General features: G+C 40.9%; 1 protein-coding gene across 2 annotated transcripts in view; it reads right to left on the bottom strand.

Moving 5' to 3' along the window:
* Nucleotides 1–1,323: 1,323 nt before the first annotated feature.
* RhoGAP100F (Rho GTPase activating protein at 100F) overlaps nt 1,324–16,793 on the bottom strand; it is a 271,546-nt gene continuing 256,076 nt past the window's right edge. Inside the window, exon 8 of one of the 2 annotated variants that reach the window (XM_090386878.1) lies at nt 1,324–1,626. In XM_090386878.1, coding sequence (XP_090243004.1) covers nt 1,496–1,626 — 131 coding nt within the window. In that variant the 3' untranslated portion in view covers nt 1,324–1,495. The remainder of the gene's footprint in view (nt 1,627–16,793) is intronic. The other variant, XM_090386879.1, reaches the window with a different exon arrangement.

The raw sequence follows: 16,793 nt of genomic DNA, 5'->3' as shown, positions 1-16,793 counted from the left end.
TATGTGTACGTTAGTTTTTTTTTTTTTTTTTAATTCGCATGAAAACCTGATGATTATCCTAGTGAAGCATCCGAAAATGTCATCTAAGACAGACGTTCCAGAGTCAACAGCTTGGAGAATCAACTAGAGATTAGAGACTGGAGGCACAATGCCAAGTTGCAGTATGCCTAGTATTTGCCACAAATAGCCTTAGCAGGTTGCGAAATCGTTTCTAAGAAACTCAGGCTGTTTATGGGCTTTCAAATCAGGGTCTTACTCCATTAACAACGCCGAGGCATGCTCTTCAGCTATACTAGGAATATGAGTGCCAACAAAACCTTCTGAAATCATGTGCAGACAGACATTAAGCACTAAGGCCTATTGTGTGTATTGCTTTGAATACTCGACATCGTACGGTCAGAAAAATGTTGGCACTCGAACATCAAATTAGACTGACGTCGTGTGGTCTTCACAAATGGGTTGAGATACAGCCCACACACATAGTCACTTCAGTGGAGGCAGATTGCTGGTACCGGGTGGCATTCGACTACAGTACATAACTGGAGTCCTTTGAAGATTACGAGTTACGATAACTTATTCAATTATCGGTATTGATGTACTTTTAACCCTCCTGGTTTTAAATTTATTTATCATTTTTTTGCCAAAATCTTCTCCCCTTTTGCCTTACATCAGTACCAGCGTTGGTAATTGATTTTACCTGTTACTGTTTAGTATTTGCCTTTTATTTATTAATCTTTAATATGAACGTATGTTGATATTTTTTCTACCTTTCATTGTGCTTTCTTCTCTTCATTTAATTTTCCATCTCTCTTTACATTTCTGCCCCTGAAAATTGGTTGCTTATACGAAGACAAATGTATACCCTCATACTATTTTCTGTACAATTTAAGATTACTTAAAAATATTTTAATCAATTTCAAATCTTTTCAGGCGATACCTCAAATTTTTTGGGGTAGCGCCTGAAAAGTTTTTATTTAATTTTTAATAAATTTAATTAAAAAAATTATTTTTAAAGAATTTTCAAATTAAGTAAAAAATGCTTAGAAAGGTACTGCAGCAGTTAAATTTAGTAAATATGGAGTGTTTGTTTACTAAAGTAGGATGCGTTTTGGACAAAGTATTACGTTCAACTCAATTACATTCGTCGGTGCAATGCTTGACCACTGAACAGAAACATTTGCTTGCTGATGTCAACTGATATTCATCCGAGTATTAATATTTTTATGGTTTATTTTTGGCAAAAATTGTATGTTGTACTCAAATATATCAGTTTCAGGAAAGTTCGTTTTTTTGTTGAGAGAAGGCTGTCCAAGCAACAGTAAGTTTCAACATGACTGATACATTTTATTATATCAAACAGTTACACGGTCTTGCTACAGAGTAAAGTACCCGGGAGGTAACAAATAACGTTAGAACAACGTGTTTCTTCTTGCTTGGAACGCTGTCTTCTGGTGAAATGGACTAACAACCCAGTAACGAAAGTATGGCACATCATTTAACAGGAGGACTCTGGAAGAATTCGCTGGCCGACCCACGTCACGGACTTTTTCAGCCCGCCTTCCATTGCTGATCCAGGAGGTTCTTGTCCGTTTGTACTTGATTCACTACTTCCACTGCCTAACATTCCTAGAAGGAGTAAAACTTATTTTCATTTATAAAATTCATATAAATTAATGGAAACTCTTTGACTGATGGTAGGACTTTAAGATGTTCGAATAAAGTTTTAAGGTGGGAAGTTTAGTTACCATATTACTGTGTGAAGATATTTCTTACTAACTTTATTCTTATTATTCTTAAGCTGTAGAAAATTGCTTGAAAAATATTCTATTTTCCTTTAAACATTTATTACTCGTAGGAGTGGTCTCATGTAAGGCTAAAGGACTATAGCCCTCCACACCTTATAATCAAATTAAAGTGAATATTTTACTGCTACATGATGACTAAAGCTTAATGATTCCTCCGTACCCCCCTCCCTTAGTCCACAGCTTAACTGATTTAGGTCTCCCTTTAGAAAATCCTTGGACCGCTCCTTATTAACAGTGATAGTATATTGAAATACAATCAACACCTTCTCCAATTTATTAAATTCATTTATTATTTATATAAACACATTTTATATTGCGAAGGTATTGGGCCAGAGTAGTGGCAAGCGTTATTACATGAAGCAACCGTTTATTTGCAGTGGTTAGGAATTACATTGGAATACTACTCTTGCATTTCTTCATGGCAAAAAAAGCAAATGGTCAATGCAAAAAATGAATATGGAAACATGTAGCCAGACACAATTCCACTGGAGGCCACTGTGAATTGTATGAACAGAAGATGGCTTACAAAGCACATATAATTATAACCATGAGGCATGGCTACAGCTTTCCCAGCAAACGTGACATATTGTCCAGTGCAGCCTAGAATTGGTTGACACAAATCTCAACCAAAACTTGTTCCATAATTAGGCTGGTTTCTTAAAGTTTCGCCAGTGCTACTGAGGCCACGAGGCATTCGTCATGTATATCGTGTCGCTCAATGCCATACACCATTGTTGTCCATCGCAGTGCTTTGTGCAATTGCTGTCCTTCCACTCCGTGTGGAAAATTGGCCGAATTAATCGATTTCATCTGAGGACTGCATCGATTCTCCTCCCCAAAAACTCCTATGTTTCATCTAGCAGAACAGGTAGAGTTGCCAAGTGGCATCACAGAACAACTGATCAGGCGTCGGCTTCAGGTTTCAGCAACTTCAATTCCTTCATACTTAAATGGCGGTTTCCAAAAAATGCCGAACGCACACAAGTAAAGTTTGGTGAGAAAAAAAAGTTCTCATTAGAAGAACACAAAAATAGTAATATAAAATACAAATGGAACTAAACCTTCAATTTAGTTCCAACATACTCTCTCTCTCTGAGGGGTAACTCGAAGTTTTTTATTTTATTTATTTTTTGGCTGGCGCAGCAAAAGCCTCAGGCTTCCTTGCACCATATGGCTAATTATAATAATAATATTATTATTATTATTTTACATTATACTGTATTTTATTCAAAATAATAATGTACAGCTTATAATTTAAATTTGATTGCTCAGCTTTTATCATGTTTTTAGAGATAATATACATGTATTTCTATAAAAACATGATAAACAGTTGCAACATTATGATTGTGGCTATGTGAGAACAATAAAGATTTACAGAAAAGAGTCCTGCTAAAACAATAGAGGTTTCAAAATTTATTAAAACTCGAGAACTTAATAATGAAAACTAAATGTAACTAAAATTACCAAACTTCTAAAATTATAATACACTTAAAATTTATTAATTACAAGTACCAAACATTTACATGTCAGAAATTTTCTGAATTTGTCTGACAATAAGCTCAAATAACTTTTGGGTTGCCGGTCGACCAGTTTTGACTCGTTCAGTCAAAACCGGACACCCGACAATCCCCAAAACAGAAAAATTGACTACAGAATACTGTACATAAAATTTACAGACCACTATGTTATACTAATGTTCCTTAGTCGTAATTGCAGTGGCCCAAGAAAAACAAAGTTGTCTGAATTTTACAGAATTAAACTTAGGGCGTGGCAGAACAACTAAACGTAGGAAAAAACATGGGCTTTTGGTCCGAGGAGTTCTGGTTGCACTACAGCAACAACAGGACCACGGTACAGTGAAATTAACATGGTTAAGGAACCATTATGTTTGATAGAAGTATTGCAGGTTATTATGATGAAGGAAATTTCCTAAAACATTAGGATCCAGATATCTGCAAACGGATGAGACGTATGTGGATGGTAGGTCTTTCCCTAAACATAATTGGCAGTGTGGCATTAAAAGCAAGCCACACCTATGAATAAAGGGATGGTTCAATAGAAGAGGACCGGTAGTGATTAGCAATAGGTACTACTTTTCTTTCGTTCACACTCAGCCCAATTAATTCCTGTTGCTATCTTCAATATGTACATCACATACTTTTTAGGTCATGGGTCCTTAGGATCATGGCAGATAAAACACCGAACATCGCGGGTAGACGAAGGTGTAGATGTAGATCTCCTTTACCTTCGTTCTAGGACGAGGATGTGCACAACACAATAAAAACAGAATTTATAGGTCCAACAGGGCCTATAAATTCTGTTTTTGTAGAAGTATTCTTTCGAGAATACTTCTACAAATGGATTAATCGATGGCGCAAGTGGTATATCTGATGTACTGTGGTACCACTGATATTTCTCTCACAGCTTCTGTAGTACTCATACCACGTTGAACAAAATAGGAAATAACAAACTGCTGCTTAATCTTCAGATGCTTAATCTTCCCTTGTGCAGAATAAAAAACAGTCCACATTTAGAGCACTTAACTTAAGGCCACTTAAAACAACAGGCCCCAGAACCGTAAAGAGTGCTCTGTCCTATCTATCCCTCTTCAGGAGTTTTCTATTTACTACTTTATATCCTTGACTTGTTCCTATTTTATCCCCCCCTCCCCTCTTCCTCACAGTTATCCTTGGGGAAAGACTTCCATTGCTCTTCTCCCTTTTATTCATTCGTTTCCTCACCTCCAACACTTTGACTTGCCTCTCCTCTCATCTCATTTTTTTAACGTTCTCAACAGTAAGCTTTCCTAAAACCCAGGGTTCATAGAAACAATCCACAACAGAGCTAAAAGAGTAGATAGCTTGTCTCGTAGCAGGGACGGAACCAGGTAGTGGCTTTCCTGTCGACTGCTGCTGCTGTCTGGTTGCTAAGAATGCAATCATGCAGCACCAATATAAAGCAAAACGCAGGATGCATACAATACACGTAACTGAATATGCAGAGATGCTTCGCCACAGAGACACAAGGTAGATTATGAAGGAACCACTCGCGAGAGATAGCTTAAAATGCTTAAGTTATACTTATTTCGCGAAGTGGACTTACCTTAATTGTAATATCGGTGCAGCGGTTTGCCGGTGTTTTCTCCTTTTCGAAATAGTTTCCTTCGAAGGGTATCCACTTACGCCATCGATTAATCCATTTGTAGAAGTATTCTCGAAAGCCATTTAATGAGTCATTGAGAGTGGACGTTTTGGCTTTGAGTTTGAGCTACTAAAAAATTGTAGTTTTCATCAAGGACATGTCTCTGCAAACCACTGATATTTCTCTCACAGCTTCTGTAGTACTCATATCACGTCGAACAAAATAGGAAATAACAAAATGCTGCTTAATCTTCAGATGTTCCCTTGTGCAGCATACAAAACTGTCCACATTTACAGCACTTAACTTAAGGACACTTAAAAACTACCAGACAACATGTCTAAACTTGACAACCATGTCAAGCATTCTTGGTCATACGTTCTACTGAAATCTATCAGCAATTCACCAAAACTTGAATTAACGAATTATTTAATTCGCGGAATGGTGCTGGCATTCCGCTAATAAAACAGTCAGTCTATGTACAATGTCAAAATTGTTTCTTTCATTCAAATGCTTCAGGATAAACTCATAATAATTTATCATACTGGTCAAGCAAATCCTCATAATAAATCCATGCTGTGATTACTATAATGGATCATGCCTGTGGTAATGCTCCTATACCCCCTTGCATGTAAACGGTGGATATAGTCATCCTCTTCCACCACACCAGATGGAAAAAGCCTTGGTTCGAATCTTATCAATGATGCTAGGAAAATTTAAGGCCTTTTCTCACAACGTGGAGAATTAGCTAGTGCCTGCGTTTGCATGGTTTATATCCTGGAAACGCATACACACACGGCGGCGCGCGCGCGCGTTTTTATAATGCATTCTTACCAAAGATTTTATGATATTCCCAGCCATGGACGTCAGGCTTACTGTCTTATAGTTGCTCATCGATTACCTAACCAACAAAAGAATTCAAGTCACCACTATCTACGGCCGTGTCACTCGTCAGGTGCATAGGTGGTTGCCCCAGATCTCTGTTCTGGGTCCCTTCCTCTGGAACATTGTGCTTGATGAGCTGCTCAACGTTGATCTGGGTCTGGTCACAGCATAAGCCTATGCCGATGAAGTTATCCTGACGCTCGGTGCCTACTTCAGAGCATCACTCGAAGCCTCAGAAAACCATGCCTTACAACCCCAGGGGCTTACATCTGGTGAGTATGGGCTTGGCACACCTAGGGGTTCTGAGCCGCCGGATATCATCATTATTCTCATTTTTGGTGATTCCTTTCTATTTTTCTCTCTCTCAGGGTAACTTGAAAATTTTTTTTTTTTGGCTGGTGCAGCATAAACCTCAGGCTTCCTTGCACTATATGGCTAATAATAATAATCACCTTCAGGACTGGGAAGATCTACATATGCTCTCAATTTCCCCAACAAAATCAGAATCCATAATTTTAAAAGGCACCCTGCAGACCACAAGACCTTCCCACAAATCAAATTGGAGGAGGAAACTATCAAATTGTCACAGAAATTAAGCATTTTCGCATTGTCTTAGACTCAAAACTGAATTTCCATCTCATTTTAACCTATCTGCATACTAAAGTAAGTAATTGTACGCCTATGATATATCACATTAGCAGGAGAGATTGGGGCCTAAATCTTTGTTCCCTTTCGCTCCTGTACAAGTCAAAATTTCTTCCATTTATAAAGTATAAACTGTAAAAAACTAGAAACCATCCAAAAGTGTATCCTGCTGGCAATCACTAGGGCCTGCTGCACAGTGAGTACTCCAGCCCTCCAGTTCCTTGCTGAAGTTCTTCCCCTGAACCTGGAGGTTATCCGTAGAGGAGATCACTTCCGTCTCTCTGCGATATCCCCACAACCATCTATGATTCACCATCAACACTTCAAATACTATCAAGCAAGAAAAGCAGATTCTCTTTAGCAAACTGATCCAAATCTGGCAAGCACGATGGACCGACTCCACAAAGGGACCCATCACAAAGATGTTTACATCAGAAATATCAATTGTCTATTCCAAGCCTTCAATATGGTTCTGTCCAGGTCTATACACCATCTTCCTATTAATAGGACATGGTTCTTTCAACCAAAAACCAACATCTCTGGGCATTACTGCAGATCCCTATTGCCACTGCCTCCAGATAGAAGGCTGGCATCATTTTGTCTACATCTGCCTCGCTACGGGGACCTTCGTAGCCAGTTTCAGTTTTGAATCACACTGCTTTCCACAAGATAGAGAGCACCTTTTCATAACAAACAAACAGTACTTACAAGCTTTTACCAACTTTCGCTCAGAAACTTTTGAATTGCAGAACAATAATGACCATAGAAAACCACACTTCTCCTGATCATGACTAATGTCTCCATCTGCACCTTTCTACCAACCTGAGGATCAAACTCGGCATCCTCACCTAAAACTCTTGCCAACCGAACCTTGACTTGACTTAAACCGGACACGTGGCTTAAATCGGAGAGTCACAATCGGTAGCAATTGTGACTACTATTATCACTAACTACGACTACGGCGTCTTAAAGTATTTTCCTGGACTGACCTTCATACCAGAATTAGCCTCTTCTTCTACCTCCACTTACATGGACTGCTAACCCTGGATGTTTAGGGTTAGCAGTTAGGATCCCATTGCTAACCCAGCCACATGCTAACCTGGGTAGGATGTTGCTAATCCAGTCCTCGGATTGGGTAGGATCCAATGGTTTAAGACCACTCCAATTCCAACAGACGACCACATCCAGCAGCCTCATTGGGTGGCTTTTCAGAGGGGGGGATGCCTTCATCCACATCCCCTCACTCTTATTCTTTTTCCCTCCTTCTTTTTCACCTCTCTCTCTCTCTCTCTCTCTCTCTCTCCTTTTTTTTTTTTTTAACTTGGTTTCCGTCCAGGAAGCTCAGGCGACCCTGGCGGAGACCAGCCAGTAAATAATGGGCAGCCTGGCTTACCGCTTAGCGGTGTGTACGGGCAACGAAGGGTTCCATCATGGGCCCTGAGGCTAAAAGCCAGAATGCAAAAACAGAACCCAACATAATACTACTCACATACCACACACAACACTTTTTTCTGGCTTTTACAGAGTAATGTATACTTCACAAGAGTACTTTGGGCGCAATTGTGGATAACTACCGGTGCGCCTCCTCCCAAAACACTATATGTATATACTATGCCTTATAGTTGCGTTGAATTGCGCGTATAGTACAGTGGTTATAATCACCGTCCTCTCCACACCGCGTGGAAAAGGCCCGGGTTCGAATTCTGTCATTGAGGCGCGTGACTCTTAATGGGCTCTTTTAACTATGCCTGAGTAGTCCGAGTAAGCACAGAGCTCATTAAAATTGGTCAAAACAGGGCAACACAGCCCTATTTGCTGCACAACTCCCCCCCTGCAAACTGGGTTTTTTTTCCAGGAAGGGCAAATCGACCACAAAACATACTCAATTTATGGACAATAATACATATGAGCTTGGGTAGCACTAATAAGACTTTTTTTTTTTTTTTTTTTTTTTTGTCTTAGGGAGTATTCGTGTTGCGTTTAGGCACGTTTCTAAATCCATAGAATTGAATAGATCCATTTATACACCAATGTATAAACACAAAGAGTAAACTCTTATCACAAAAAAAAAAAAAAAAAACGCTTATCTCTTGTACGCGCACTTACGAAATCGTATCAAAAGCAATGAAAAGGCATTGGAACTTTTATGCAGGGGCGAGTAGAAATTGTCGCGTGTCCCCACTTCTCAGGAAAAGACCACCTCCCCTCTTCTGCCTGATCTCAGTTCCCTGTTTTCAATCACATAGGTTTGTCACTGAAAGTGTGCCTTGTGCAGTGCAAACATCACAACAATCGATGAGTTGGACATGGTACAATTTTTCGACGAAGGAAGAAATCGGGATTCTTACTGCGGGATTCATCGTCAGAGCATTATAAGAATCGCCAAATGAAGGATGGTTCAGTCGAGAATACGAAATCCTCATCCCTGACTGGAATGAGAGGGATAATAAAGAAAGGAAAAATCGGTAATTAGCATTGCATAATAGAAATGGTTTATTTTCTTACATATAAGAACAAGTAATACTAATGATTATTCATTTTTAAATCAGTTAAGTAGTAATATTACATTTCATGGGAAGATGTGAAATGTAATATATTTTCCTATGCGCGTTGTCGTAGGAACTCCAGATACTGGAAGGCGGTACTGTAACCAGTGCATGCTACTGTACTGAGGTAATCCTTCCCCATGTGCGTCTGTTCCGAGGTGCCATTGGTCCCGAGTTCTTGTTTATGGATCATAACGCCACACCCCATCGTACTGCAGCTGTTCATATGCTTTTGGAAAGTGAGGATTTTGTTCGTATGGATTGACCTGCCCATTTCCTTCGATCTAAATCTCATCTAACACATATGGGACGCTCTGGGGAGACGCCTAGCGGTACGTTCACACCTACTCAGAAAACGTTCACCAGCTGAAGATGGCGATGGACAGAGGAATGGACGATATTACCTCAAGAACTTATTGACAACGTTGTTCTAAGTATGGACAGGCGGTGCAAAGCTTGCATCAACATTAGGGGTGGCCATATCTCCTACTGAGGACCACCTCTTCCCTTTGTTCCATCTTTGGCAGTGATGCATCTGTATCATGGCAGCCAGTTCTATGTTGCCATTTTTGAATAAAGTCCCTCTGTACCGTTTTGTTTCCGTTGTTGTTTCCTTCATCATTTCTGATGAAGGAAACAACGGAAACAACCTGGCCTCACGAGGTTCCTTTGGTATGCTTTTTCCATATCCAGGCCACTCCTATGAGAAGCTACAGGTGAAAACCCGACTGGTCCTTAATATTGCACTTCAGTGTACAATGCTCGACAAAGTTCACAGAATGCATAGAAAACGTGATATAACTCGTGAAGATTGCAATGAAACGGCACAAAATTTGGTATGGTGGTGTATCACAGAATAATGATGAAATGCAGAAAACTTTGGACAGGTATAAGAAATATTTATAGGAATTGTATAAGCATTACCATAAAGATCACATTACAGAAGTCGACAAAAGATGCTCGAAAATATGGTCCCATGGCATTTGCGTATGATCCCCTCAATGTCTAAACAGGACTGACAGCGGTGAACCATGTTCATTATAAGGGTGTCTATAAGATTCTGTGGCAACAAATCCCATTCTTCCACCAGCAAAATCTTGGCTCACCAAATGACCAAGAGTTGGCTGTAGGCGTGCAATGCGCCGCCTAAGAGCGTCCCACACGTGTTCGACGGATTTAAGTCTGCTGATCCTGCTGGCAACGGCAGTTGTCGGATATCTTCAGTTTAAGATGTTTCTCCACCACTTCAGCTATATGCAGTGGCGTTGTAGTGCACGAAAATATAATCTGGGCCAACCGCACTCCTGAAAAGTCGCATATAGGGTTCTAGGATCTGTTCTATTTAGCTCTGCGTAGTTACAGTACTTCTATCAAAAACACGAAGAGAGGTGTGGCCGTTGACTATTATTCTGCCCCACACGAGAACGCTGCCTCCACCGTAAGTGCACCTTTCTCTGACGTTGGAGGGATGGCATTTCTCGTTGTCTCTAAATGAAATAACGTCTAGAACCTGTTTATAGGCTAAAAGGGGACTCATCAGAGAACAGAACTGTCTCCATTTGTCAGGGCTCCAAGTCACATGTTCATAGCACCAGTTTCGACGATCTCTGCGGTAGTTTTGGATTAATGGGATACAAACCACTGACTCCTTGCATAGTCCAATTGAATTGAGCCTTAACACAGGCCGGTTGGAAATGTTTTCACCTGTGACCGCAGCAACCTCAAGAGACATTTGATGACAGGATATAAGACTGGCATCATCTTGTCTACATTCTGTCGGATGTAGACAAGATGATGCCAGTTCCGTCTTGCTGTTAGAGCTAGACAGCGGTGTGTTCTGGTTGACGTAGCCCTCGAGCGACATTGGCCAGATCTTCTTGTAATGGTTCCTGTCTTCTGAAACTGTTTCCTTAAAAACAAACAAACAAACAAAAAAAAAAAAATAAAAATTAGGATCAACTTGAAAGTAACTTTCACTAGCCATGAGTATTGTGTCTGTAAATTTCTTGTGCTCTATGGTCGATTTGCATGATTTTCTGGACGAAAACCCCCTTTTTTTTCGGGGAAAACCGGCGTGAAAAAAAAAGAGCCCATAAAAGTTCCTCACATCATAGACGGGATTCGAACCCGGTGTGTGAAGGAGAGTGCAAGGTGGTAGATCGATTTCTATTAGATACTCGAAATTTGCATGCCAGGATGCCTATTATATGAATTATTCGCCTAGGCGACACTGTGCACAATAAAATATTCATGAAAAACCTTTTGTTCTATCAATTTTTCGTGCGTGTAGTTAAACTATATGATTGTAGTAATCATATAGTAAAAATGTATATGTAAAGAACTAATTTAAGAATATATATCCTGGAAAAAGATCGCTTCATGGTTGCTGAAATAACATTGAATATGGACTTGTAAATACTCGTTGGTTTCATTTTCACTTCGTATATAACCTCTAACTAAAAAGACAATGGTGACTGCGTAAAAGGAATAAAAGATACTCATGAATTAGCCACGCGTTTCCTTAAAAGGTATTCTCAGCATTGAAACAGGATTGCTTGTGGTACTGAAAGGTCCATGAAGTCGTTTTTGAAAGCAATTATTTTTTTTCCTAAAACTTTTGAATGAACACGGAGAAATGTTCAATGGGATAATATTGTGCAGAGGGAACCTCTTTCCTATGGACCAACAACTCGAAACTGTGATGGCGAATACTGGCTCATAGACGGAGCAAAATACTGTGGTAGGAATAGCAGTCACGAACCAATTCTTTGTACATGATACCTTTACAACTGAAAAATTCAATTAACATTAGCTTCTTCCATGAACGAGACCGGTGTTTTAATCATAGAAAGTGTTTGGATACCTTTTCGGTCTGAACTTTGTTCTTACTCTTTCTGTTTTATGATAACGGAATGACCTTATCCATTTGAAGCAAAATTTGAAACTCATTTATTACTCACCCGTTCTCATGCATCCTCTGATTATGATAAGGTGATTCAGGCAGAAATAGGCAATTCTGGTTGGGGAGTTTCTTATTCCAGCAAGGAGAAGGACAACTACAACTTTTTTTGTATAATACCATTATTGAAATATGATTATTTCCAATGTACATCTTCCTAGCTGAACCAGAGCTGTATTGGAAATGCCCACGGATGTGAATATAAAAGTATGTAATGTTGCACGTTGTTTTGTGTATCTGTTATGGGACGGCACATGGAACTACAGTTCAACTTCACCAGTGAACTCTGTGATTTTGCAAGAAATCTGTAATAAAAAAAAAAACTAGCATGTGAATAGAATGTTTTTTGTTATGTGCCAATGTTGTGCTATGTATCTGTGCTGATTGGCTTCAACGCAGCCGAAAGCAGCGAACACCAGGAAGGCAACTTCCGACGCCGGTCCCAGACCGTGAAGAGGCGGGGCCAACATTTACTGATCTAATGTCCAAGGATGGACGTGAATCCTGCGTCCAATGGAGGGAGTGCAATACCAGTGGGTCCCAGCAGTCCCGTGGTGAAGGCTGCATTAACCACTGGAAAAAAAAGTACAATTAATTACAGACTTAACAATTAAGTTACAACCTGGAGAAAGATCACTGCAGGAGTTCCCCAAGGCGGAGTTCTCTCCGGAGCATTATTCACCGCAGTTATTCTTCCGTTTGTGCAACAGAGAGAAGACATACTCTGCTATGCCGAGGATATTAAGATATATACTCAGATTAACCCCGGCGAGCATCTCTCAAACATCAATAAAAAGATCTGTGAAAAGTTACATAACTTAGGATCCTATCTCCATCAATTTGGCCTCCTCATTAACCCTGCCAAATCAGCACAAATTGTCTTTTCTCTGAAGCGCCAACCCACTGAAATCCAAGCCTCTCTAGACGGCATTCCCTTCCCAGTGGTCAAGATGCATACAGACTTGGGAGTCGTCTTTGACTATAAACTGAGCTTCAACCCCCACATTGAAAAGCTCACAGCAAAATTCTGTCAAATGCGCTGGACCACAAAACAACAACTGCTCCACGTTAGGGATCTGGATGTGACCCGTCGATACGTATACACCTCAGTATACTCCGTCGTACTGTATGCCTCGGAAATTTGGGGGTCCGCGGCCCCTACCAACATCAAGCGCGTGTACTCCGCCGAATACTGGCTCCTTCGTTGGATCACGCAAAAACATCGTCGTCCACCCCAGCAAAGAACAACTGCGATGGCGATGTCACTTCATTTTGCCCGACTTCCAGATCTTGTATTTGAAAAACGCCTTGTTCTCACTGTCAAGATGACAACCGGAATGGTCTCGGAGCCAAGCATCTGGGAACTGTGTGGCTGGAGGATCCCTCTACCCGGACTGAGGTCAGCTCCCACGCTCACAGCTCACTATAACAGACTATCTCTCAGTGACCGCTTTCTCCCCAGGGAGATGCTCCCCACAATCGTTTCAATTGACAGCGACCTCTGTAGGTTTGTGAAGGATCGGAGGTACCGAAGACAGATCCTTAAGAGCCTGACCTTGGCCAGGCAAAGTGCACATTGATAAGGGTAGCATAATAATGCCCAATAAATTGTAAATAATGTTCAAAGCACGATGTCTTTATGAATGTGTTGTAAATAAAATCAACAATATATTTATGAATATAAATATTAATATAACATAATGTAAATCTGAATATCTTTATTATTTCACTGTAAATACTGTCAAAAGCATATATTCTGTAAATAATCTGACACTGATTCTATTTTATTGTTGGCTCTGGGGGATGAGCCCGAACTTCGATGTGGGCCCCGTTCCCCCAAGGCTATTGTCCACCAACCAATGTAAAACCCCTGGCATTGCTGCTGTGAAGGGTCTATTGTATATACCACGTTTGTATACAATAAAGATTATATATATATATATATATATATATATATAAACTAATTACAGCAAACGAGGAAGTGTAAGTTGAAATGTTTGCGATCGACAAGGCTATTGATTAAAAAAACATGAGCAGGTGAATTCATTAAATGTTATGAGATAGTTCAGGAAGTGGTTGAATGTTTCCAGTAGCTGAGAGTTTTTCTAAGGAAAAACACCTTTGTCAGGTTGTCCTGAAGGGGTGCCTCCGTAGCCAGGTGGGAAGGAGCAGCAGTGCGTAGCACACGCTTTTTGATTAGACGGGGTTCGAGCCTGTCACCACCAAATACGGAGGATGCGGAAAGGTCAAGGGAATGACCACCGCATATTCCCGGAGTAATATGGCCTTAGTTGCTAATGCTCCTAAAAACCAAATAACAAACAAACAGTCCTGAAGGGCTTGGAAGTTCGGTTTACTTTTGAAGGTTTCATCTTGAGCTGGCAGAACAGGTCCAGTACAGAAAAACGGCTGTTGTCTGAAGCCTTCGTAGATAGCAGTGGAAGAGAATATGAGTGGTCTTCACGTGCTTGACAGAGTTCAAATGTAAAGAGGTTGAAATAGTACTACAGCTTGGAGCTGAGCACTTCATGATCAGTCAATATGAAACAAATGTTGTTGTTGCTGTAGTTGGGTTTTAGAAGCATTAGCGACTCAGGCCATATTGTTCCATATGTACTGTCTGTAAATTGCGTGTGTTCTGTGGTTGATTCGCTATTTGCTGGACGAAAAACCATGCTACGCTCGCCTGACACCGACTAACTCAGCCACGTTGTGAAAAAGATCTATAAAGATTCCTCACGACATCAACAAGGCTCGAACTACAGTCTTTTCTATCCGGTGTGGAGAGGGCGGCAATTATACCACCAACTGTGCTACCCACGAGAGCGACTAAAGTGGTACCGCCTACGTTAAGACTGTACTGGACTATGGAACAGTGGAAAAAGATCATGCGGTCTAACGAGGCTCGATTTACACTTTTTTTTTGCACCAATGCTAATGATAGAGTCAAAAATGGTCTCATGAAACCAGGCATTCAGACTATGTCTTGTCTACCACTCAAGAGGGTTCAATTTAGGCCATATTGCGCCATATAAATAAGATCTTTATTGTACAGATCTATAATATTGTACAGATATATAATATGTCTATAACTCGCATGTGTGTTTGGTCAATTTGTTGTTTGTCGAACAAAAATCCTAGCTTCAGGGAGAAAAAGCCATGCTACCCTCGCCTGAGACCGACTAACTGAGCTACGTCGTGAAAAAAACCACAAATTCCTCGCGTCATTGATGGGATTTGAACTCAGGTCTTTTTCGCCCACTGCTGGGAGGATGTTTATTACACCAAATGTGCTACCAAACGGTGGAAAGCATTACCATGGTATGGAGTATGTTCTGTTAGTAGTGAGTAAGTCGTATGAATATACACTGAGTGATCACTGAATTATGACCACCCCCTATGAAAACTAAATGCGACCTGTTAACCCCGTGAGGTACAAGAGTACGCAGTTAGTCGACCTATAGCATAAATAAGGTGTCCGTGGTTCAGTAGGTAGTAAAATTCTGAGTGTGATGGGTAAAAGGAAGGATTTATTGGACATTAATAAAGGACAGATTGTGGGAGCTCGACGAGCTGGCGCCTCGATTTTCAAAATGGCTGAACTGGTGGGGTGTTCTAGAGCCGCCGTTGTTAAAGGTTACCAGGACTGGCGTCAAAATGGCCAAACAATGACCCGACGGCAAAACTGCAAAGGTCAGCGAAATGTTGAAGTTAGAGATGAACGCCGGGTCCGACGACTCGTACAAGCGAACAGGCGCAGCACTGTTGAAGAGTTGACTACCCAATATAACATGGGCCAACCCGGAACAATATCTGGCATGACCATGCGTCGCATGCTCGCGCCTATGGGCTATACCAGCAGACGATCCCTACGACATCATCTTCTAACCAAGGTTCATCGGCGTAAAAGACTCGCCTGGTGTAATGAGCATGCAACTTGGACGTTAGAAGACTGGAAGGTGTGCCGGTCGGATGAGTCACGTTATTTACTCCAGACCTTGGATGGTCGGGTACGGATTTGGCGATAACAACATGAGGTTATTCATCCATCACGCATGGTATCAAAAGTGCAGACCGGTGGAGGCAGGTATGGTTGGGGCATGTTTCACTGGAAGGAACTTGGACCCCTGGTGCATGTGGAACAACGTATCACAGGTCTCCGCTATCGTCAACTGCTTGCTGACTGTGTACACCCCGCTATGTTACACTTTTTTCCAAATGGCGATGGTGCCTTCCAAGATTAGCATTAGCATTAGTAGAGGTATACGATGCAAGAAAGAAAGCTTATGCATCATCAGCTAAAAAAAACCCCTCCCATTTCACCCCTCCATATGCCTGTCCAGCTCAGCCTTAAATTTATTTAGGCTATCAACTTCCACAACAAAAGATGGAAGTCTGTTCCACCCATCAACTACCCGCTGGCTAAAGGCAAATTTCTGCACATCTGTTCTAATACATACTGTCATTCCTCAATTTGAATCTGTGCCCCCTCAGGTTCTTAATCTGAGCAAGTGGAAGAATTGGCTTGCTCAGATTAAGCTTGCTCACCCCATTCAAGGCTTTATACACCTCAATCAGATCACCTCGCAGATGCTTACTCTCCAGGCGCTGCAATTTGCAGAACTTACGCCTTTCTTGGTAAGAGCACCCCTTTGTTCCCCTCACCAATCTTGTTGGCCTTCTTTGTTCTCGTTCTAGCAACTCTACATCCTTCCCAAAATGAGCCCTCCAGATCTGTACACAGTACTCTAGGTGTGTCCTGACCATTGCTTTGTATAACGGGATAATCACCTCTCTGTCCCTGCTAGCAAAATT

This window comes from Mastigoproctus giganteus, chromosome 12 (assembly GCF_048544385.1).
Source record: "Mastigoproctus giganteus isolate SK-2022 chromosome 12, ASM4854438v1, whole genome shotgun sequence".
NCBI classification, from domain to species: domain Eukaryota; kingdom Metazoa; phylum Arthropoda; class Arachnida; order Uropygi; family Thelyphonidae; genus Mastigoproctus; species Mastigoproctus giganteus.
This window is presented reverse-complemented; position numbering and strand designations above follow the sequence as displayed.